Source organism: Ranitomeya imitator, chromosome 1, assembly GCF_032444005.1.
Source record: "Ranitomeya imitator isolate aRanImi1 chromosome 1, aRanImi1.pri, whole genome shotgun sequence".
In the NCBI taxonomy this organism is placed as follows: domain Eukaryota; kingdom Metazoa; phylum Chordata; class Amphibia; order Anura; family Dendrobatidae; genus Ranitomeya; species Ranitomeya imitator.
Genome location: NC_091282.1, coordinates 35,394,372 through 35,419,546, shown reverse-complemented (window position 1 = coordinate 35,419,546; position 25,175 = coordinate 35,394,372). Strand labels below are relative to the sequence as shown.

General features: G+C 45.8%; 1 protein-coding gene across 2 annotated transcripts in view; it reads left to right on the top strand.

The window, feature by feature from the left end:
• The window catches only part of RAI14 (retinoic acid induced 14), a 102,097-nt gene that overhangs the window by 37,239 nt on the left and 39,683 nt on the right, over positions 1 to 25,175 (top strand). For both annotated transcript variants that reach the window (XM_069745974.1, XM_069745973.1), the window contains exon 3: positions 20,022 to 20,152. In XM_069745974.1, the coding sequence (XP_069602075.1) occupies positions 20,022 to 20,152 (131 nt within the window). The remainder of the gene's footprint in view (positions 1 to 20,021; positions 20,153 to 25,175) is intronic.

The following is a 25,175-nucleotide window of genomic DNA, read 5'->3' as shown; positions in this document are numbered from 1 at the left end:
TTACCCCCACATGTGAAGTATCGGTGTACTCAGGAGAAATTGCCCAACAAATTTTAGGATCCATTTTATCCTGTTGTCCATGTGAAAATGAAAAAATTGAGGCTAAAAAGCTTTTTTTGTGAAAAAAAAGTACTTTTTCATTTTTACGGATCAATTTGTGAAGCACCTGGGGGTTTAAAGGGCTCACTATGCATCTAGATAAGTTCCTTGGGGCGTCTAGTTTCCAAAATGGGGTCACTTGTGGGGGAGCTCCAAGTTTTAGGCACACGGGGGCTCTCCAAATGTGACATGGTGTCCGCTAAAGAGTGCAGCCAATTTTTCATTCAAAAAGTCAAATGGCGCTCCTTCCCTTCCAAGCCCTGCCGTGCGCCCAAACAGTGGTTTACCCCCACATATGAGGTATCAGCGTACTCAGGACAAATTGGACAACAACTTACGTGGTTCAGTTTCTCCTTTTACCATTGGGAAAATAAAAAAATTGTTGCTGAAAAATCATTTTTGTGACTAAAAAGTTAAATGTTCATTTTTTCCTTCCATGTTGCTTCTGCTGCTGTGAAGCACCTGAAGGGTTAATAAACTTCTTGAATGTGGTTTTGTGCACCTTGAGGGGTGCAGTTTTTAGAATGGTGTCACTTTTGGGTATTTTCAGCCATATAGACCCCTCAAACTGACTTCACATGTGAGGTGGTCCCTAAAAAAAATGGTTTTGTAAATTTCGTTGTAAAAATGAGAAATCGCTGGTCAAATTTTAACCCTTATAACTTCCTAGCAAAAAAAAATTTTGTTTCCAAAATTGTGCTGATGTAAAGTAGACGTGTGGGAAATGTTATTTATTAACTATTTTGTGTCACATAACTCTCTGGTTTAACAGAATAAAAATTCAAAATGTGAAAATTGCGAAATTTTCAAAATTTTCGCCAAATTTCCGTTTTTATCACAAATAAACACAGAATTTATTGACCTAAATTTACCACTAACATGAAGCCCAATATGTCACGAAAAAACAATCTCAGAACCGCTAGGATCCATTGAAGCGTTCCTGAGTTATTACCTCATGAAGGGACACTGGTCAGAATTGCAAAAAACGGCAAGGTCTTTAAGGTCAAAATAGGCTGGGTCATGAAGGGGTTAATGAGCTGTTAAGATCTATGGGTGGGACATAGATCTCCCGGAGACTCCGCCTCCAGAACTTATCACTACCAGTCTGCCCCCTACTGTGATCACTTAGTCACTACGCGCTCGTTACTGCTCTGCTTTCTCAGTCTGCACATTTCTAGATCTCGGATTGTGTCATCCTCACGTTGATGACGGGTTGGCGTCTCGTTAGCAGGTGTAGACACGCCGGGCAGATGGCCGCTGATATCATCTACGCTCCTGCCTGTAGATTATAAGTGGCATGTAATCTCCCCCGGTCTTGGTATAATTGGACGCGTGTGACTCGGCTTTGGTCTATGATTGACACTCTCATTCCCTGGATTACAGCCAGCTGCGGATAGTCTGCATCTCCTACATGTTAGGAAGCCAAGATCCTCCGTGCATGGCTCCTCTGTCATATATTAGTGCTGTGCAAAAGATTTAGGCAGGTGTGGAAAGATGCTGCAGAGTAAGAATAACTTCAGAATTAGAGGAATCTAGAATCCCAATAATAATATTTGGAGACCACCCGTCGCCTTCATTCATTCTAGGTCACTTGACTTTTGTACGCAGTTTTTGCAGGAACTCGAAAGGACATTGTTCCAAACATCTTGGAGAACTGACCCCAGATCTTCTGGCAGATACTTATCCATTTGGTAACACCATCAGGGAGGCATCCGATTGTCTCCAAATTTATTTTGCAGAGAACAACGACCCCAAACAATGTCATTAATTACTATCTTCAGCGTAAAAAAGAACGAGGAGTCCTGGAAGTGATGATCCGGCCCCATAGACCCCATGATCTCGCATCATTCTGTCTGTCTGGGATCACACGAAGAGACAGAAGGATCTGGACAAGCTTAATACACAGAAGATCTGGGGTCAGTTCTCCAAGATGTTTGGCACAACCTCCTGCCAAGGTCCTGCAAGTGTAACTAGGAGAACTGATGAAGGTGAAGGGTGTAAATATAATATTTTTCTCCAATTCCAATATACATAGACATATGCTTACACAAAAGCAAAAGTTAATATCCTGAGAAAGCGTCTTGTGGACAGATGAGACCTAGATATAGCTTTTTGGTAAAGCACATCATTCTACGGTTTACCAAAAACAGAATGAGGCCTACAAAGAAAAGAACACCGTACCTACAGTCAAATATGGTGGAGGATCAAATATGTTTTGGGGCTTGTTTTTCTGCCTCTGGCGCTGGGTGCCTTGACTGTGTGCAAGGCATCATGAAATCTGAAGATTACCAGAGGGTTTTGGGTCACAATGTAGTGCTCTGTGTCAGAAAGCTGGGTTTGCGTCCTACAGTGGGTACGGAAAATATTCAGAACCCTTTACATTTTTCATGGTTTCATTGCAGCCACTTGGTAAATTCAAAAAAGTTCATTTTTTTTCTCATTAATGTACACTGTGCACCCCATCTTGACTGAAAAAAAACAAATGTATTAATTTTTTGCAAATTATTAAAAAAAACAAAAAACAAAAAAAACCTGAAATATCACATGGTCATAAGTATCCAGACCCTTTGCTCAGTATTCAGTAGAAGCACCTTTTGAGCTAGTACAGCCATGAGTCTTCTTGGGAATGATGCAACAAGTTTTCACCCCTGGATTTGGGGATCCTCGGCCATTCTTCCTTGCAGATCCTCTCCAGTTCTGTCAGGTTGGATGGTGGACGTTGGTGGACGCCATTTTCAGGTCTCTCCAGAGATGCTCCATTGGGTTTAGGTCAGGGCTCTGGCTGGGCCAGTCAAGAATGGTCACAGAGTTGTTCTGAAGCCGCTCCTTTGTTATTTTAGCTGTGTACTCAGGGTCATTGTCTTGTTGGAATGTGAACCTTCAGCCAAGTCTGAGGTCCAGAGCACTCTGGAAGAGGTTTTCATCCAGGATATCTCTGTACTTGGCCGCATTCATGTTTCCTTCAATGACAACCAGTCGTCCTGTCCCTGCAGCTGAAGAACACCCCCATAGCATGATGCTGCCTCCACCATGTTTCACTGTTGGGATTGTATTGGGCAGGTGATGAGCAGTGCCTGGTTTTCTCCACACATTCCGCTTAGAATTAAAACCAAAAAGGTCTATCTTCATCTCATCAGACCAGAGAATCTTATTTGTCATAGTCTGGGAGTCTTTCATGTGTTTTTTAGGAAACTCTATGCGGGCTTTCATATGTCTTGCACTGAGGAGAGGCTTTGGTCGGACCACTCTGCCATAAAGCCCCAACTGGTGGAGGCTGCAGTGATAGTTGACTTTGTGGAACTTTCTCCCATCTCCCTACTGCATCTCTGGAGCTCAGCCACAGTGATCTTGGGGTTCTTCTTTACCTCTCTCACCAAGGCTCTTCTCCCACGATTGCTCGGTTTGGCTGGACGGCCAGGTCTAGGAAGACTTCTGGTGGTCCCAAACATCTTCCACTTAAGGAGTATGGAGGCCACTGTGCTCTTAGGAACCTTGAGTCCTGCAGAAATTCTGTTGTAACCTTGGCCAGACCTGTGCCTTGCCACAATTCTGTCTCTGAGCTCCTTGGCCAGTTCCTTTGGCCTCATGATTCTCATTTGGTCTGACATGCACTGTGAGCTGTGAGGTCTTATATAGACAGGTGTGCGCCGCTCCAAATCAAGTCCTATCAGTTTAATTACACACAGCCGGACTCCAGTAAAGGAGCAGAACCATCTCAAGGAGGATCACAAGGAAATGGACAGCATGGGATTTATATATGTATCTGAGCAAAGGGTCTGAATACTTATGTTCATGAGATATTTCAGTTTTTTTCTTTTTTAATAAATTTGCAAAAATGTCTACATTTCTCTTTTTTTGTTGTTTTCAGCCAAGATGGGGCGCAGAGTGTACATTAATGAGAAAAAATGAACTTTTTTGAATTTACCAAATGGCTGCAATGAAACAAAGAATGAAAAATTTAAAGGGGTCTGAATACTTTCCGCACCCACTGTATGTGTCCTGTATAGTCACTGCAGACATTAGATTGATCCCGTTTGAGAATCAATCACGTCTTTGCCAGAGGCTTCATCTCTGCACAGTCATGGCCTCAGACAGGAAGTCTCTGTGTCACTGACCCTGTCTGTGCGGATAGTCTCTTAAAGGGGAATAGGGAGTCTACAGCGGATATTCTGAGCTGACAGCGGAGGAGAATTTATACAAACCAATTTGAAAACCATTTATTCTACACTATAAAAACACGAATGAAGGAAGTGAGAATCACAATTAATGTTCAGTCATCGTTCACCAAAGGTGCGCCTGTCACTTTAAAAATATTAGTCAGGAGCTTCAGCTATTGAGCCACTTTAAATATATTGCCTGATACTGCTCATAATACTACCGCCTCTCCAGCATTGATCGCTCTGATGTTTCCTAGTCATTCCTGCTGCTATTATAAATCCTGTAGTAAGGTACCCAACTTTCCCAGGCTCCTGGAAGGCACGTCTGCCTGGTTATGCAGTCCCCAGAAAGCTGGAGAGAAGTTACTGAAAGAGCTGTAACTCTGGTGATCGCCAGGGCTGGGTGGGACCTCAAGCCGTTCTGTCATGTTACCATTTTATTGCTAAGCTGTAGTTTTATCAGATGTAGCAGAGCTGAGTGTGTCAGATCCAGAAATAAGCCGCTCCTCGGATCCTTGTCAGATGCCTTTGTGCTCAGTTTGCCAGATGTAGCAGTGCTGAGTTTGCCACCTGGCACATCCCCCGATCTCCTCCTGATTGATCACCTCTATTTTAGCTCGGAATGACAAATTCCGCTCTGCTGCATCCGCACTTTCATGTATGTAGCCGGGCTCGTGTTCCTGAGGAATGCACGGAATTGCATCTCCTCTGTGAGTCATTGTACCAAATGCGCAGCTCAGACATACTCAGAAATGGCCTTAAATAGTAACACCAGACGTTACTCAGTAGTTTTGGGTTTTTTTTTTTTAGCCAGAATGTATCACTAGGTTGAAACACTTCGTAGCATTTTTTTCACATCATGTTTTCTACTACTCCGTAGACCTCTCGTCTTTGAGCATTGCGCACGCCGTTAGGACGGGAACGTAACCTACGATCCTGCAAATCTTTAGAGGCTTTTCTGTTGCTCCAGGCACAAAGCTCCTGTAGGAAAACCTCGTTGTATGCGCAGAGGAAGCAGAGCCTCCCTTGTGGTACAGGAGAAAGCTCCGCAAGGGAGGGATGTGGGCGGAGTCAGAGAAATGACCGCCCATGAGGAGCTGGAGCTAGAAATTGAACAGTATTTCTCAGCCGTTTGGAATAAATATCACTCTTCAGCATCGGCGTAGAGTTGCCCCACTCGTCTTCGAATCAAGGCTAGCAGCTTGGAATTTTGAAATAATAATCAAAATAATAATAATAATCAAAATAATAATTCTTATTAACAATAGTCATCTCTGACTCCTCCCTCATCCCTCCCATAAAATTGGTTACCCTGTGGTCATCATGAATTTACCTGGGGTGAGATCTTCTTTTCTGGGTGAATCACATAGAAGATTGTTGGCCCCAGTGCAAAATTTCCAACTATTTGGGATTTTTGGGGGTTAATTGTGTATTTTATTTACTAACATTTTTAGAATGAGATCTGATGTTTTTTTCCTTTTACTTTGTGTTACTGGCTATGTGCACTTTATAGGATCTTGTGCGTAACTTTTTAACGAGACAATATAGCTAAACTTAAAACTTATCCTATATTAAAAATAACTATTTTATGGGAGGAGTCAGAGAGGTGTCCGCCCACGAGGAGCTGGATCTAGAAATCAGACGTTATTTCTCTGCTTTTCTGATAAAATCAGGTGTGGAATAAATATCCGTTTCAGCATCAACTTAGAGTTGCCTCCATACCTGACTCGGTGCCACCGGATCAAGAGTGCTCACCATGAAATTACTTGGGGCGGGAGCATCTTTTCTGGGTGAGACGCGTGGATTTTGACCAGACGTATAATCTGAAGCTTGTTGGCCCCAATGCAAAGTTTCCAACTATCACAAGTCTGTAAAAGTGTTAATCATCTCATATCGGCCAAGGGAACCCATGATATGTCTGTCTTCTGACATCTTTGCTTTAGTAAATGTATTCCCAATGGAATCGCCATTTCTGAGCATTTTTTTTTTTCTTAGAATTTTGCCATTCCTCTGTTACTCCTCCTGGAAATGTGTGAATAAAATTAAGTCTTCATCTCCTGTTTCCGTTGTCAGTAGGTACGCACCCTATTGACGTTTGGGTCTCACTCTCACAATCACTCTCAATTTGCATTTTTTAAAAATTATTATTCACTGCCAGGAGGAATAGCAGAGGAACGGCACAAAACTTGGTACAAGTAAGGGTTACTCTCCTAATCCAGCCGTGTATGTGACGCCATTAGGCCCATTTCATAATCTGGTTATATGCGCCCACACCTCGTAAGGAGCAGAGACTTCTGGGTAATGCCCTTTAAGTCAACACATTATCTGCTGCTTGTTCCGAGCATGACGCCGGCCATTAGTGAGACATAAATCCCATATATATAGGAAGCCCGTGCCACCCCTGCCAGTCTGCCCGTGCGAGATAGGACTGATGGGAAGTTCTCAAGGAAGAGCTCTCAACAAGCCCTCTGCCTGCCCGGAGGAGGAGAGCGCAGGCTGCAGTGTAGAGGAGGGCGGCGCGGGTCCGCAGGAGATTCAGGGGAATGAAGCGGACCCAGAAGATTCCTCTATAGAGGTATGTAAAAAAAAAATCACTGAACTCCTGCTTGTAGGTTAGGAAATTGCTTACATGGCAATTCCCTATATATACAAAATGTATCCTCTGTCCAGTGCAGTTTGTCTCTACGTCTACATCTAAAGACCCATCTGTATACAGCAAACTCATGTATAGGGCCCCATTCCCCTTATGCTCCTAGCATTACATGACCACGCAACGTATGGATGGGTAATGTCCAAGGAGAAGGAACAGTTTTCTTCTTAGTAGGTTATTGCTTTACCTTCTAGACAAGGATTTTTGAATGCCCCTCCCCATGACATCCTTTATAATCCAGAAAGGTATATGGTCAAGTGTCATCAACCCTTTAAGACTATATTTAGAGGTGTATTAGAATGTATGTAAGTAGAGCTTCCCTTAAATGGTAAGGGAGCTGAGCAGGGGAGGGATTTGGGAAGAGTCAGAGGAGACCGCCTATGAGGAGCTAGTTACTCTGCGAGAAGCTTTAAGACCTGATTTGGAACAATCTACGCAATCACTGGGGCAGAAAATCAGAATAGCTCAAGGAGAACCTCATTATACATGCAGAGGAATTAGAGCTTCCCCTAAAGGGTAAGAGATAAGCAGGGGAGGGATGTGGGAGAATTACAGAAGACCGCCTATGAGGAGCTGGTTACTGTTCCAAATCTGGTCTTAAAGCTTGTCCCACAGTAACTAATTCCTCATAGGCGGTCTTCTGTAATCCTCCCACATCCCTCCCCTGCTCATCTTACCCTTTAGGGGAAGCTCTGATTCTATTCGGATTTTCTGCCCCAGTGATTGAGTAGATTGTTCCAAATCTGGTCTTAAAGCTTCTCCCACAATCTACTCAATCACTGGGGCAGAAAATCCGAATAGAATCAGAGCTTCCCCTAAAGGGTAAGATGAGCAGGGGAGGGATGTGGGAGAATTACAGAAGACCACCTATGAGGAATTAGTTACTGTGGGACAAGCTTTAAGACCAGATTTGGAACTATCCAATCAATCACTGGGGCAATAAAACAGAGTAGCTCAAAAGGAGAACCTCATTGTACATGCAGAGGAAGTAGAGCTCCCCCTTATAGGATAAGGGATGAGCAGGGGAGGGGCCAGTGAGGAGGAAACCGCCCATGAGGAGTTGGCAACTTTAGGAAGAGCTTTAAACTAGATGTGGAACTGTGTTTTGGACAGCGTACATCATCTGCCTCCTCTAACACCCGGTCTGTAATGCCAAATAACTTGGTTCTGTGAATCCTTAGCGTTATGTATTTCCATATTTTTATGGCGACATACAATAAAAGTTGTAGAGCCGACGGGAAAATCCCGGCATCTGCTATTCATCGCGTTCAGCAAATTCTACCTGAATGGGGCCCTTACTGCTTAACAAGAATCACTTTATATGAAACTTTGCGTATATACAGGTATAGCAGAGTTAATCACGTGTAGTTGAGCTGAGTGTGTAAGATGTTGATGCGTTTTATATTGGGTGTAGCTCTCCGTAACTGTATTTTATGGACTTCTTGTAGAATGTGCACCACCAAATATTTGTGTTTTCGGGAGTCTCAAGGAGAGCGATTCCGATATCCATAAATTGCTATTTCTGTAGTTCCTCTAATATCGGTGAGGGGCTCCTGATATTCGGGGGGGGGGGGGGGTAACTTAATTTGGAGATGGACTTTATTGTTAGGAGTCGCTTACAATTATTTAGTTCCTGTTCATATCTTATGTATGCACTTGGTTGTTATCTCCTCTCTAGGATGTGGTCTGACCCTCCAAAAAGTACAAGAGTGCAGAGCCTTGGAAGTGGCTGATAAGAGGACAGGAAATGGAGGAAGGGGGGAGAGACCGCGAATGATTGGGAATGTGCAGAGAATGGAACTGGATGACATTTTACTCGCTTATATAGAACCATTCATTTCAATAGCTTTACAGCCATCAGTATCACTGTCCCCATTGGGGCTCACCATCTACATTCCCTATCAAGTATGTCTATAGGTAGATATGGGATAGACAGGTTGGTAGATGGATAGCTGTGAGCAATGTTCGGATAGACTGGAGGGATGGGCTCATAGGTGAGAGCAGCGACAATGGGCAGATAGGTATGAGCGACGTTCGGATAGACAGGAGGGACGGGTGGGTAGGTATGAGCGATGTTCGGAGAGGCTGGAGGGACGGGTGGGTAGGTATGAGCGATGTTCGGAGAGACTGGAGGGACAGACGGATAGGTGTGAGTGATGGCGGGTGGATAGACTAGAGGGACGGGCTCATAGGTGAGAGCGACAATGGGCGGATAGGTATGAGGGCAGTTCGGATGCACAGGAGGGACAGGTGGGTAGGTATGAGCAACGTTCGGAGAGACTGGAGGGACAGACGGATAGGTATGAGCAACGTTCGGATAGACTGGAGGAACGGGCGAATAGGTATGAGCGACGTTCGGATAGACTGGAGGAACGGGTGGATAGGTGCGAGTGATGGCGGACAGATTGACTGGAGGGACGGTCTGATAGGTGTGAGCGATGGCGGGCGGATAAATTGGAGGGACGAGTGGAAAGGTTTGAGCGACGTTTGGATAGACTGGACGGGCGGTCTGATAGGTGTGAGCGATGTTCGGATAGATTGGAGGGACGGGCGGATCGGGGTGATCTGATGTTTTTTTTTCTTTTTACTTCGTGTTCTTGGCTATGTGCACTTTATAGGATCTTGTGAGTAACTTTTTTTTTTTTTTAAGGGACAGTTCCAAAACATAACTTTTATTTTATTTTTTTTATTGGTTAACCATTTTATGGGAGCCCGAATCCGCTGCATCATAAATAGGATAAAGCTGCTGTACACTGAATCAATTGCTCCGTCCCATTTATTGGGGAATTGTTATTTATGCAATTTCCTATTAATTCCGCATAATCATCCTGTATGAAGCGCGGAGACAGAAAGTAGAGGAAAGCTGCCAATTCCCGGAAAGCTCAGGAAATGTGTGCATTGTCTGCAGCACGGCGGAGCTCCACCGAGAGGATTTCCTAGAAGCCACAGGATAGAAACTCCCTAATATTTGTATACAGCACTTGTGAGTGAGCTCGGCCGCCCAGAACTCGCTCCATTCCATGAAATACTGTATATTTATAGAAAACCTCATCCTGCAGTGTCTGCCGGACGTCTGAAGTGCTGTAAATCCCTCTCATGATTTATCGGAGGATCGTACTTCTGCCATGTTCATCTCCTGTGCTTTACACTGCAGCACTGATGTTCAGATTGGCTGCAGCAGGGTTAACCAGACATTGAACGCTGCCTCCAGTCAGTTCACATTGTAGTGTAAACGCTGCCTCCAGTCGGCGCGCAGGCTGCCGCAAACGCTGCCTCCAATCGGCGCGCAGGCTGCCGCAAACGCTGCCTCCAGTCGGCGCGCAGGCTGCCGCAAACGCTGCCTCCAGTCGGTGCACAATCTCTGGATTTACTGAAATTCTTTTTCGACCCCAGACACAATGGTTTATTGACAGCGTGAAGTCGTGTAAGGACACTTTCCGGATATTTCTTGAATACTGGGCTGTTTGTTTGCTATGACGCTCCCGTCTTTTAATGGCCTGCCAGATGGTCTTCACTGGAGTCTGCTTATGTCAGCTCCATCCCGACCATTCATCCTCCCGGGACCACGATACATTACATCAGATTTCAACATTACAACAATCAAGATCTTAATGGATCCTGGCCACATGCTTGAGTCATCTGTTCCATAAAACCTGTATCGATTTGTGCTTCCTACATACCAAACATTATTGTCTTTACCCCCTCGTTATTCGCCTTATTTGGCTTCATAACTTCGGGTTAGAGGGGTTTGCTTCAGCAAATACACTGAGGTGACTTGGGGAGACGTCCAGGCTTCTTAGAAAAAAGTGTCAAGAAACGTGAACGTTAATGTGTAGGGGCCTCTGTGACCGAAATGGGCTGCGGGAGATGGACCCCGGACAAACTTGTGACCTGACCCCAATCCTCATGAGATGTCTAGGATGTAATGCGGGGGGGCAAAAGTTAAACCACTGCGTCCATTAGGCAAATCCCTTAAGGACTACTATGTATTAAGGGGCGACCTTCAAGGCTCCTATGGACCTATCAAGATGCTGATGATTAATATTGCACAAATACAAACTGCTAAGTTACTGAAAACCTTATCTGGAAAAGCACCCCTTATAGGCGGCCATAAAACTAACGAAAATCATATATGATCCGACTCTGGATCAAAGACAAATCTGTGTTTTAAGATCTCCTTTACTTTGCAGAATTTTCTTTTCTTTTAGGTCATTCACACTTACGTGTGATTTCTAGTATGGAAAACAAGCTTTTACATCCCCCAAGTTAATGGCAGACCATCCTTCCAGACCTATGTCGGTCAGTCTGAGCAGAATAAACCTACACAGCGTCTTTCTCCTCTTGGAGGACTCGGCATCACATAGGTGGCCTCTTGATTGCAATGGACTTTGTGTAATGCCTCATTTCACCTATTGTGGTGCTGCAGGAGAATCAAAGACTTGAGTTTGTTTCTTCACATATTTTAGAAAATCACTGTGGGTTCTATTAGCGATACAGTGTGAGCCCCCCCCCCCCCCCTTTTTTTGTCCTTTTTGAAGGGGTTATCCTTGACTTAGGGTTTTGTGCTGTTGGGCTAAGAACTTACCTGCAGATAGTTGCTAACTACATGCTTGTTCTGCGCTGCGAAGATATGTTTAGATTAGATTGTTTGCAGTGATGACATGTTGTTTTTCTTTTTACAGGTCGTCTCTGCCAATGTCAGATTGAAAGCCGGCTCAGGTTAATGCAGTGGGGAGCCGGCTGTCAATCTTCATGACATCGGCAGTGCCGCCTAACCAAGAGGAAGAGGTGCTCTTTCGTTAGGTCAAAGGAAGCAGGAGAGCCACTGCCTGAGCTGGGAAGTAGTAGGAGAGCCACTGCCTGAGCTGGGAAGTAGTAGGAGAGCCACTGCCTGAGCTGGGAAGTAGCAGGAGAGGCACTGCCTGAGCTGGGAAGTAGCAGGAGAGGCACTGCCTGAGCTGGGAAGTAGCAGGAGAGGCACTGCCTGAGCTGGGAAGTAGTAGGAGAGCCACAGCCTGAGCCGGGAAGTAGGAGAGCCACTGCCTGAGCCGGGAAGTAGTAGGAGAGCCACAGCCTGAGCTGGGAAGTAGTAGGAGAGCCACTGCCTGAGCCGGGAAGTAGTAGGGGAGCCACTGCCTGAGCCGGGAAGTAGTAGGGGAGCCACTGCCTGAGCCGGGAAGTAGTAGGAGAGCCACTGCCTGAGCCGGGAAGTAGTAGGAGAGCCACTGCCTGAGCCGGGAAGTAGCAGGAGAGCCACTGCCTGAGCCGGGAAGTAGCAGGAGAGCCACTGCCTGAGCCGGGAAGTAGCAGGAGAGCCACTGCCTGAGCCGGGAAGTAGCAGGAGAGCCACTGCCTGAGCCGGGAAGTAGCCGGAGAGCCACTGCCTGAGCCGGGAAGTAGCCGGAGAGCCACTGCCTGAGCCGGGAAGTAGCAGGAGCTCCACAGCCTGAGCCGGGAAGTAGCAGGAGAGCCACTGCCTGTGCCGGGAAGTAGCAGGAGAGCCACTGCCTGAGCCGGGAAGTAGCAGGAGAGACACTGCCTGTGCCGGGAAGTAGCAGGAGAGCCACTGCCTGAGCCGGGAAGTAGTAGGAGAGCCACTGCCTGTAAGTTCTCTGCCCAGTAGGGGAAAAAACCCTGTGTCCGGATAATTCCTTTTAATGAAAGGGGTTGGAAGACATTGACCACCTCTAATTTAAAAAATGTAAGAAGCGATTGCCATCATCAGTCCTCCTACGAGTCCTGTTGGGACGTATACTGGTCTTTGCCTATCTGATCCGCTACCAACATGGTGGAAATTGCCGGAATAACCCACTGAGCGTCTCACTGGTCGCTTCAATGAGCCACCTCACCCAGTAACTAGCAGAATGGGCCTTTCCTGCCAATGCGTGTGGAGACTGGACCTGATGGTAAAGATTAGTAGAGAACAAGTAGAAGCCGTATGAGTAGGTCAGGTCTAATGTATGTTCAACAGTCTTGGTGATTGTTGTTGCAGATTTGTTTTTTCATCTTTTTCACTCCAAAATTCCCTCCGCAACCTCATGGAGTGTGATTTGGTGCTCTCCCCTCAATATTGGCGCCATCATTCCGATGTATGGCATTGGTTTCGATGGTCGAAGTTCACGTATGTCTTTACGGCATATAACACGTTAAACGCGCCCTTTGTGTGAACTGCAATGTTTGGTGTAAATCATCCTTCCCCACTAGGTTTCATAGCCTGGATGTCACTAGAGATCTCCCTGCTTGTGAGTTATCGCTCTCCGAGGGACTCTTCTCCATTCTCATCCCCACCCATTACAGCACATTTGTTACAGATGATTCACGGCTCCAGATATAAGCTACAAAACCATTGCCACATGTACTGGAATATGCCGGGGATCGGAGATAGCATCCCCCCCTGGCAGTCATGCTGACTATATCCATATCTACTGTTATTACAGCTGAGGAAGTATTGGCAATATTCACTTATCTGGAGCGAAATCTGAAAATAATACTTTATACTAGTGATGCCGAGCTCTGAGGTTCAAGGCTTTATTTACATGAACTAGGTTGTGTGCTTGTTAGGACTGAAAATAGTAGGAAAAACTGGAGAAATGTGGAATACAGTGCTCCGAGATGAGATTGTTGAGATTATGCTGGGACTCCCTGCTGCGAGAGGGGCAGAAAGAGCAGCCTTACTACAGATTAGGCTTTGAGCTGTTCACATGGCAGCTCCACTGTCAAATATACACAAGATGGAGACTGTCCTGACCTATAAAAACATTACAGTCTATAGATTACTGGCAGCCGTGCTTGAGGTTCCATATCTTCAAATTATTGAGGCTCTTGCTATGTTGTCACTTCGGTTGTAGATGGAGTGTCCTAAGCTCAGGGTACATAGACAAGGTATTTGCCACATTGTGATTATGAATGGCTGGATGTAATTAGTGTTTTTGATCAGGCTGTGACTTCCCACTGGGAGAGGGGAAGAGCGAGCTGCCTCGTTTACAGACTAGACTCTGGGATTTTCTAATGACAGCTACACTGTCAAATGGCCATTAATTGGAGTATCTTCTAATATGAAATGGTAGAGTATTGGAAACCCTTCTGCATGATGATCTATGTTTTGTGTCCAATTATTGAAGCACCTGGTAAGGGCAGTCCTTTCCATGGGAGGTGGTGTCTGTAGAGCATTGAGGCCCCTGGTAAGGGCAGTCATTTCTGTGGGAGGTGTCTGTAGAGAACTGAGGCACCTGGTACAGGCAGTCATTTCTGTGGGAGGTGGTGTCTGTACAGCATTGAGGTACCTGGTAAGGGCAGTCATTTCTGTGGGAGGTCGTGTCTGTAGAGCATTGAGGCACCTGGTAAGGGCAGTCATTTCTGTGGGAGGTGGTGTCTGTAGAGCATTGAGGCACCTGGTAAGGGCAATCATTTCTGTGGGAGGTGATGTCTGTAGAGTATTGAGGCACCTGGTAATGGCAGTCATTTCTGTGGGAGGTGGTGTCTGTAGAGCATTGAGGCACCTGGTAATGGCAGTCATTTCTGTGGGAGGTGGTGTCTGTAGAGCATTGAGGCACCTGGTAAGGGCAGTCATTTCTGTGGGAGGTGATGTCTGTAGAGCATTTGTTGAGCTTCCTAAAGTTCAATTACGTAGACAAGATTTTTGACAGATACCAATGAATGGCTGGATGTACCGGTAATTAGTTCGTGAGATCAGGCTGCGACTTACTGCTGAGAGAGGAGAGAAAGACTATTCATTTACAGATTAGACTTTATATTATACATGACACTGTAGATGTCAAGTGAATAATTCAAATAATCAGTCATTTGGTGAAAATTGGCAAGAATTCAGCAGATTATTGGCAGTCCCGTCTCTCGACTTTCCATATTTTGCTTCCCAATATTAAGGCAAATGCCAAATGTAAGAACCGAAGGTGATGTCTAGCGTCGACAGAGCTTTGGTTACTTAGGCAAGATTTTTGCCACGTACTGATGGGTGGCTGGGTGACTTGGTGCTTGAGATTAGGCTAAGACTTCCTCTGGGAGAGGGGTAGAAAGAGCAGCGTCGTTTACAGACTAGACTCTGTAGGTGTCTGCGTGATCAATTATAGGTTTGTAGTTTATTAAAAGTGATGTTCACTATTGGCCAACTGCTTAATAATGGGCCCGAGAGGTGAGAAAAAAAGAAACTCCTCCCCGACCAGTGCTGATCCTCCATAGTCGATGCTTCTGCTGCTGGGTCATGAAGGTCCATGCAACTCCAGGAATTAATCAGGGACAGGCTTCCTAGTAGCAAATATCTATGAAAATATAACCTAAACAAGTGTCGGGACTGAGACTAGTCACCACCTTGATGGGTCCCTGCCATCTCCTCCCTGACAAAGCCGTTTTGATTGACCGGTTTCTAACTATATGGACATTGACAAGTCTGCCTATCTAAATATGTAGGTCTAAGGGGTAGCGTTTTTCCTTGTGGAGAGTGACATTGCAAAGTAAGGAGACTTTTTTAGGCCAAGCAATGCATCTGGGATATCTGAATATCTAGCTGAATAAGGAGGCCTGGAGATATTAACTGAGTGATTGAAAGCAAAGATCTTGAGAACTATGAGGAATTGATGCAAAATGTATGTTTGATAAACCCGAATTGCCTCTTTTAAATCTTGGATCGGTTACAGTATGTTCCACTCTGTGGTGTAATTCCAGTCCACCAGGGGTAATAACTTTGCATCTCATCTAGTTATCCATTAATTCCATAACTATGTGACCTGCCTGCCGGGCCTCGTGCAGCTGTCACCAAGACTTTTTTTCGGGATCTTAGCCGGCCATTTGCAACGCTGGTAACCCTTGCCAGAGAATGTGGCTCCTCCTGGTCTGAAGTGTCCCTGTGTGTTCGGTATTAATAATTATTAGAACCTTGTTTGCCATCCAGATAGCAGGTAAATGTGAGGAATGTGAAGAATGCAAGGACTAGACAAGATTCCCATGAAGGCTGACCAGTCATCAGGACAGAGGTCACTTGGGACATAGTCTGTAATCGTTTTTGCTTACAAATTCATGGACAGATTTGCCTTGAGTGTCCTGTAGAACATTTGCAGAAGGATTGTCAGGATTATACAAATGGGACCAGGCCCTAGATGGATGCAGGTCCTCGTGATGAGACCCGCATCTACTACATCCCGATAAACTGTCCATAGTTTGTTAGAAAAGTCCATGACTTATCTACTTCCAGAAGCTGTTGGTGCACTGAGAATAGAAGAACGGTCTATGTTTCTCTTGAGTTGATCCATTTTTGGTGCCTGGCCAACAGGTGTGGTATAACGTAGTTGTTGAGGATTGGCATGGCTCAACGGAAGAGTGGGAAGGATGTTATCGTAAGAAGCCAATTCCAAGCTTTGAATAGGTTAGATTTATGTTTTGATTTATTTATTTTGTTTTAATTTTCCTCTTAATGTTCCCTCGAGGAACCCCTCAGGCCATCAAAAAGACCAAAAGGTCTTTCTTGTTCCTGCTCTTTAGACCTTTTAGAGGATGGACAGAGTGTTTGCTGGGTTGCTAAGCGTAAATGGGTAACACATGAAAAATCAAAACTGACTCCATGACTATTTCATCCCACCGCAAGCCGCTCCAGGAGAGGAGGGCCCATAACTATTTTAACTTTTCTTAGGATTTATTTTTTTGTTCTATCTCCTAATGATGTGGTTCTGAAGACTATGGGTCCACACAGACTTTGTGGCATAGCTCACAGTCGGTAGAGTGTGGCCCCATTAGGGTGGTGTGATTAGCAGGGAGGTGCCGACAAATGGTGAAGGAAAGCTGGATTATGACTTTGCTTTAGGCAAGTTGAAGAATTTCCAACTTCTGTAGACCTTGCAATAACCCCTGTAGTACCAGTGTCCTTCATGGTCACCCCCTTCATGTTTCTGACTAGACGAAACCGTTTTCCTAAAAGCAAGATCTGTGTCCAGAAGTCCTACCTTGGTCTTCTGGAGCCATGACTTCTGCCGTTGGTAGACAAACATGGCGGTTTGTGTCTTTTATTGCAACTCTGTCTCATTGAAATTATTGGGCCACCAGAGACAGAGGGCACCTGCTTTTGGAGTCTGATCTGTGGGTATAGTGTTATTATCTAGGCCTCCGGCAGTACTACAAGGCTGCCATCAAGTTGTCCACCTTCTGATGAGATGACTCTGCTCGTTCTGTCACATTCTATTTGGCTAAGCTGCAGAATACAGAAATGTCAGCTTGAGTGCTCTAGAAACCAGTATGAGAAGCTCCAACATTTCAACACTTATAGCAATTGTTCAGGATTTTCGTCAGCGTATGTAGAGACTGGGAATAGCGCCACTCCATGCACTGTATAGTGGTCGTTCTCAGGTACTACAACTCAGATCCTATTAAAGTGAATGTGATCAGAGCTGCAGTACTGAGAACGGCCACTACAAAGTGTACTGAGCAGAAGCCGCAAACAGCTGGTTTATGGGGTTACAAGACCCCGAACCATCGGATATTGATGAGCTATCCTATAATGGTCAATATGCTCCTATGCCAGTCAGGACCCAGTGGGTTTGGATTTCTCTGACGATCTTTTGGCTCACGTTGACTCCTAAGATATTATTTATGGTCAAGAATGCCATGCTTCTGCTCCATATGGTCCATGGCCATAAAACCGTTCCTGCCGCAGGTATGTACGGAAACATCCGAGCAGCTGGATAATTGCTTCCATCCTGGATTTCGGGTCCGACCCAGCCCTTGGAAACGCTTCAGTCATTAATAACTTACCTCACATAAACTTTGTGCAGGAGGAAACCTGGAAATCATGTGTACACAAGTCTTCCAAACCAAAAAATTGCTCAAATTTTATTGGCGGAAACCACACAAGTCGACTCGTCTGGACGGGGCAGGATAATGGAGATGTGCAAGTCTACGCTTTACACACAGCTGCTTCAAAGCTGTTCTGGTTTCCAGAAGTTTCATCTTTTTGAGCTACTGACTTTTATTATTCTTTTATAGAATGTTTCCATCATGATTGAGTCTAGTCCCTTAAAGGGATGGTATGAGAGAATGTGAAAATTTAAAGGGGTTGTTCAGGACTGTAGCGTCCTACCCTTAGGATAAGTCATCCACTGTTAGATTTGTTACACATGATCAGCTATTGCAAGGTCCGGCTGCCGCCAGAAGTTTGGAGCCGCGCCGCCATAGCTCCATACAACGTGTAGTGGCCGTTCTTAGGAACTGCAGCTCTACTCCTAATGAAGTGAATGTGATCTGAGCTGCAGTACCCTAGACTGTCCACTACGCAGTGTACGGCTCTCCACCTTTTCTGTCCCAAAACCTGCTACAAACTGATTGCAGGGGATGCCGGCTGTTAGATCTCCCCTGATCTGATAATCATGACCTATCCTAAGGATAGACCATCAGTATCAAAATCCAGAAACCCCTTGAAATATTGAAGTTTTGTGGTTCTTACAACTTCCACTACATAAAACAATAGATTGACCCTTCTGATGAGTGAGCTGTACAAATCAAAGCTTTGCTGTATAGAATGAGGCAGAATGAGCAGAGTAATTTCATTATCATTAGAAGGTGGGTGAGTAGTGTAGAAGTTTTTTTTTTATTTTATTTTTTTTTTTTCCTGGAGCCATGCCACCTTAATAGGGCATGCCCCCTCCACAGAAGACACCATCCAAGGGGAATTTAGCAGCACACTGGAAATTCGTCAGCACTTCCAGGAGTCTGGGAGGTACCTCCTTATTCCGAGAAACTCCCAAACATTTTCAAAGAGTTTACAAGTATACTTTAAAAGGCCTTATGGCTAATCTGCCTTGTTACTTATGGGGATCCCATACATGTTAAGGTTATAGCGAGGTGACATCCAGGACCCTGGCAGCAAATTGAGTCATCACTGAGCATTCCCAGATTGTCCGGCGTTTGTATCACTAGATTGTGCAGGAAGTTTAGGACCCTCGTTCATTGTGGCATTCTGACATTACAGCCCTTTTAGGGGGACCTGTGTATCCTATGTTATTACCATCCATCAGAACATTGGGGCAATATCTCAGTGGTGAGGGGACTGCTGCAAATGAGAAGGAACGTCTCAAGAGCTGAAGCTTCACAGATGAGGTCTTCTGAATGTCCTCGGGGGGGGGGGAAAGGGGCAGAAGCAGCAGTGGGCCCAGCAGAAACTGGTATGGGGGTCAGTATAATGCATGCATAGTACATAACACATACATAAAGACCTATACATGGTCACAGTACCCTTTAATCAGGGACATCTACAGTGGCCCCACAGCAGTAGCATGAACAGTGATCTTATAAGTGACATCCATGGTGCCCCCATAGCAGTAACATCAACAATGCCTTCATAATACTGACATCCACAGTGTCACCACATCAGTAACATCCATACACCACTCCAGAGCAGTAACAACGATAGTGCCCCCATCACAGTGAATTCCTAAGTACTCCTGGATTAGGGACACAGTGACTGTATCGGTGCCCCATATAGGGACAGCCATGGTGCCCTCATACCAGTAACGGTGCCTCCCAAACTAGCAACAGACACAGGGTCACCATAAAATTGACAGACTTAAGTCCCTGTAATGGGAGAAGCCACAGCGCCTATACAATAGTGTCTCCATAATAGTGAGTGCCATATTGCCCTGTGTACGGTGCCCATTACAGTGCCCTTGTCTTACCTGGGTATGTTTGTGTATATGTAGATACTATTATCTAGACTTGCTAATCATCCATTATCAGTGATTTCTGGAAGCCATTGGCACACTACTTACATAGCCATTAGGATATAGCTGCCTCGGAGGTTCACTTATGGGGTATGTGTAATGGCCGGCTGTCGGCGCACATACTGGCCCATCTCAGGAGACGTTGTATTCACTCTTTATAGTGTGTTTCCTTCTGTGCTCTGAGCTGCCTTCATTGCATTATGTATGTCCAGTAATGTATGGAAATGCAGTGCAGGCGATCCGTGCTCTCACCTAGCACTGCCGTCATGGACTCCTTCACTGCGGAGCTCCCCTACGTTATAGCCATTTGTATGGGGTGTCAGGTACATCCAGCCTTGTATACAGTGAGTGGATTATATGGATTGTGATAACCATTAACGAACCAATCTTCTGTTGTAGACTAATGAGTGGAACAAGTATGACGAGCGTCTGCTACAAGCCGTGGACCATGGAGAACTGGACAAAGTGTCAGCTCTGCTGGGGAAGAAAGGAGTGGTGGCCACCAAGCTGGACTGTGAGGGCAAAACAGCGTAAGTGATCGCCACTATCTTTGTGAATGAATTATAATAATAATAATTTTTATTTATATAGCGCCAACATATTCCGCAGCGCTTTACAAATTATCATTGTAATGAATTGGTGTGTAACAGTGAGTGCAGCTCTGGGGTATAATTTAGGATGTAACTCTGGATCAGTACCGGATCAGTAATGTATGTACACAGTGACTGCACCAGCAGAATAGTGAGCGCAGCTCTGGGGTATAATACAGGATGTAACTCAGGATCAGTAATGTAATGTATGTACACAGTGACTGCACCAGCAGAATAGTGAGCGCAGCTCTGGGGTATAATGCAGGATTTAACTCAGGATCAGTACAGGATCAGTAATGTAATGTATGTACACAGTGACTGCTGTGTACATACAGCTCTGGAGTATAATACAGGATCAGTACAGGATCAGTAATGTATGTACACAGTGACTGCACCAGCAGAATAGTGAGTGCAGCTCTGGGGTATAATACAGGATGTAACTCAGGATCAGTAATGTAATGTATGTACACAGTGACTGCACCAGCAGAATAGTGAGTGCAGCTCTGGAGTATAATACAGGATATAACTCAGGATCAGTAATGTATGTACACAGTGACTGCACCAGCAGAATAGTGAGTGCAGCTCTGGAGTATAATACAGGATGTAACTCAGGATCAGTAATGTATGTACACAGTGACTGCACCAGCAGAATAGTGAGTGCAGCTCCGGAGTATAATACAGGATGTAACTCAGGATCAGTAATGTAATGTATGTACACAGTGACTGCACCAGCAGAATAGTGAGTGCAGCTCTGGGGTATAATACAGGATGTAACTCAGGATCAGTAATGTAATGTATGTACACAGTGACTGCACCAGCAGAATAGTGAGTGCAGCTCTGGAGTATAATACAGGATATAACTCAGGATCAGTAATGTATGTACACAGTGACTGCACCAGCAGAATAGTGAGTGCAGCTCTGGAGTATAATACAGGATGTAACTCAGGATCAGTAATGTATATACACAGTGAGTACAGCTCTGGAGTATAATACAGGATGTAACTCAGGATCAGTAATGTAATGCATGTACGCAGTGACTGCACCAGCAGAATAGTAAGCGCAGCTCCGGAGTATAATACAGGATGTAACTCAGGATCAGTAATGTAATGTATATACACAGTGAGTACAGCTCTGGAGTATAATACAGGATGTAACTCAGGATCAGTAATGTAATGTATGTACACAGTGACTGCACCAGCAGAATAGTGAGTGCAGCTCTGGAGTATAATACAGGATATAACTCAGGATCAGTAATGTATGTACACAGTGACTGCACCAGCAGAATAGTGAGCGCAGCTCTGGAGTATAATACAGGATGTAACTCAGGATCAGTAATGTAATGTATATACACAGTGAGTACAGCTCTGGAGTATAATACAGGATGTAACTCAGGATCAGTAATGTATGTACACAGTGACTGCACCAGCAGAATAGTGAGTGCAGCTCTGGAGTATAATACAGGATGTAACTCAGGATCAGTAATGTAATGCATGTACGCAGTGACTGCACCAGCAGAATAGTGAGTGCAGCTCTGGAGTATAATACAGGATATAACTCAGGATCAGTAATGTAATGCATGTACGCAGTGACTGCACCAGCAGAATAGTAAGCGCAGCTCCGGAGTATAATACAGGATGTAACTCAGGATCTGTAATGTAATGTATGTACCCAGTGGCTGCACCAGCAGAATAGTGAGTGCAGCTCTAGGAATTACAGGACTTTTTATGATATTTGCACAATTCTCCAGTGATCTTTCTTACCTGTGGTGTAGTCCGGATGTGGCCGCAGTTGTGATATGTGCCACCTACATGTGTGAATGACCTGACAAGGGAGCGTCTTGTATTCGTTGTGAGCTCGGGGGAGTCGCACAGATTTACAGCAGTCTGGATTTAGGATGGACGGCCGCAGCTTTGTACATGTAGTTGTACATGAGAACTGAGGGTTTTCACCTTTTAGGACAAATAGCAGTGAGTGGAGGACACAGAATGGTCGGCGGCTGCTGTGGACGTCACTCTGTGCCGGAAGTAATATAAAGTGACGCTCGGCTGTGTCCGTAACGCCAGTTATTCTGTCTCCTGGGGGTCTGGGGTCACCGGGCAGCGTAAATGGGCGCAGGTCCCCGGGATGACGCCTGCGCCCCTCACATGTATAGCCTAATCCCTGGAGTATGGCAGGAGCGTGCAGCGCCCCCTATAGTCACCCCAGGACGGTCAGTGCTCACCATATTGAGGAATCAGGAGTGAACGTTGAACACATGGCCCCTTCCATCACACGAATCTCATAAATCCTGCGGTTTATGGGACATTGCAGTTAAATGTCGGCATTCTGTACATCGACCACAAAAATGTAACCCCGCGATTACCGTCACGGGTATTAATTACAGCCAGCTGACTCTGCATAGAAGTGACTATAGCCGAAAAGCGTCCTGCTCTGCACGCCGTGCATCATCCCTGCTCCGCACGCCGTGCATCATCCCTGCTCCGCACGCCGTGCATCATCCCTGCTCCGCACGCCGTGCATCATCCCTGCTCCGCACGCCGTGCATCATCCCTGCTCCGCAAGCCGTGCATCATCCCTGCTCCGCACGCCGTGCATCATCCCTGCTCCGCACGCCGTGCATCATCCCTGCTCCGCACGCCGTGCATCATCCCTGCTCCGCACGCCGTGCATCATCCCTGCTCCGCACGCCGTGCATCATCCCTGCTCCGCACGCCGTGCATCATCCCTGCTCCGCACGCCGTGCATCATCCCTGCTCCGCACGCCGTGCATCATCCCTGCTCCGCACGCCGTGCATCATCCCTGCTCCGCACGCCGTGCATCATCCCTACTCCCGTATATTACATCTATGAATTATATATATCCATCCTAAAAGCCGTAATCACATCTTGGCGATTATGGGATGTCATCACACTCCGCCATTAGTGTACAGATTTGTTTTTTACTGTAGTCAATAAAGTTGTAACTTTCAAAATATAAAGTTAATGTAGCCCAACTATTAAAGGACACTCAAGAATGCCAGAATTGTGTTCCCCAGTCATCTCCACCATTTCATCCAAACTGGATTTTTTTTCTTCACATTTTTAGTACACTATATGGTAAAATGAATGGTGTCATTTAAAACTACATCTCGTCCAGAAGACCTCGTATGCCTGAATAATAAATGGCGGAATAATAAACTAAATGTATGAGATGTACGAAGGGCAGGAAACAACGAAAATTTAGGAGCATTGAACGGAGTTGTTGCTCTTGTCCTAGATGGAGCAAAGTTCTGGTGATGGAGGATTGATGGCGCTTGTTGTGCTTTTGCTTTTCAGAGATACTATTATTGCCTCTGTAATCAGACATCACTCTGAGCTTTTCGGCCTCAATGCCAAATCTGTCCCAGGGCTCTCACTGTCTCATTTAATGGCAGAAATGTATTGGAACCTCCAGGCACCATACTTGACAATTGTCCTGAATTTGCCGACACTGTCCAGAATTTTCTCAAAAGTGGGCTGCTCAGGGGCGGTACTGGCAGGGTCAGTGAGTTCCTGGGCTGCTCAGGGGCGGTACTGGCAGGGTCAGTGAGATCCTGGGCTGCTCAGGGGCGGTACTGGCAGGGTCAGTGAGTTCTTGGGCTTCTCAGGGGCGGTACTGGCAGGGTCAATGAGTTCCTGGGCTGCTCAGGGGTGGTACTGGCAGGGTCAGTGAGATCCTGGGCTGCTCAGGGGCGGTACTGGCAGGGTCAGGGAGTTCCTGGGCTGCTCAGGGGCGGTACTGGCAGGGTCAGTGAGATCCTGGGCTGCTCAGGGGCGGTACTGGCAGGGTCAGTGAGTTCTTAGTTCTTGGGCTTCTCAGGGGCGGTACTGGCAGGGTCAGTGAGTTCCTGGGCTGCTTAGGGGCGGTACTGGGAGGGTCAGTGAGTTGCTGAGCTGCTCAGGGGCGGTACTGGGAGGATCTGGGTTTTCGGGGACAGTACTACGAGGGTCAGTGAGTTCCTGGCCTTCTCGGGGGTGGTATTGGGAAAGGGTCACTGATATCCTGGGTTGCTCAGGGGTGGAACTGGGAGGGTCATTGAGTTTCTTTGCTCCTCGGGGGCGGTACTTGGAGGGTCAGTGATATCTTGGGCAGGGCTGAAAGCGGGACCTCAAATCCCTATTTTCCATAAATTGTTTGTGACTAGTTAGAATTGGGGTCCAATTACCAGGACAATACAACTGCCACCTCCAGCGCCCTCTACAGTTACACCCCTGGCTTTACTTGATGCACTGGTGATATATGGACTTGCTGCATTTAATTATTATTATTATTATTATTTATTGTTATAGCGCCATTTATTCCATGGCGCTTTACATGTGAGGAGGGGTATACATAATGAAAACAAGTACAATAATCTTAAACAATACAAGTCATAACTGGTACAGGAGGAGAGAGGACCCTGCCCGCGAGGGCTCACAATCTACAAGGGATGGGTGAGAATACAGTAGGTGAGGGTAGAGATGGTCATGCAGCAGTTTGGTGGATCGGTGGTTACTGCAGGTTGTAGGCTTGTCTGAAGAGGTGGGTCTTCAGGTTCTTTTTGAAGGTTTCGATGGTAGGCGAGAGTCTGATGTGTTGTGGTAGAGGGTTCCAGAGTAGGGGTGATACGCGAGAGAAATCTTGTATACGATTGTGGGAAGAGGAGATAAGAGGGGAGTAGAGAAGGAGATCTTGTGAGGATCGGAGGTTGCGGGTAGGTAAGTACCGGGAGACGAGGTCACAGATGTATGGAGGAGACAGGTTGTGGATGGCTTTGTACGTCATGGTTAGGTTTTTGTAGTGGAGTCTCTGGGCAATGGGGAGCCAGTGAAGGGATTGACAGAGGGGAGAGGCCGGGGAATAGCGGGGGGACAGGTGGATTAGTCGGGCAGCAGAGTTTAGAATAGATTGGAGGGGAGTATTTAATGGAGTAATACTATTACACACAGTCGTCTTTTTTATTAT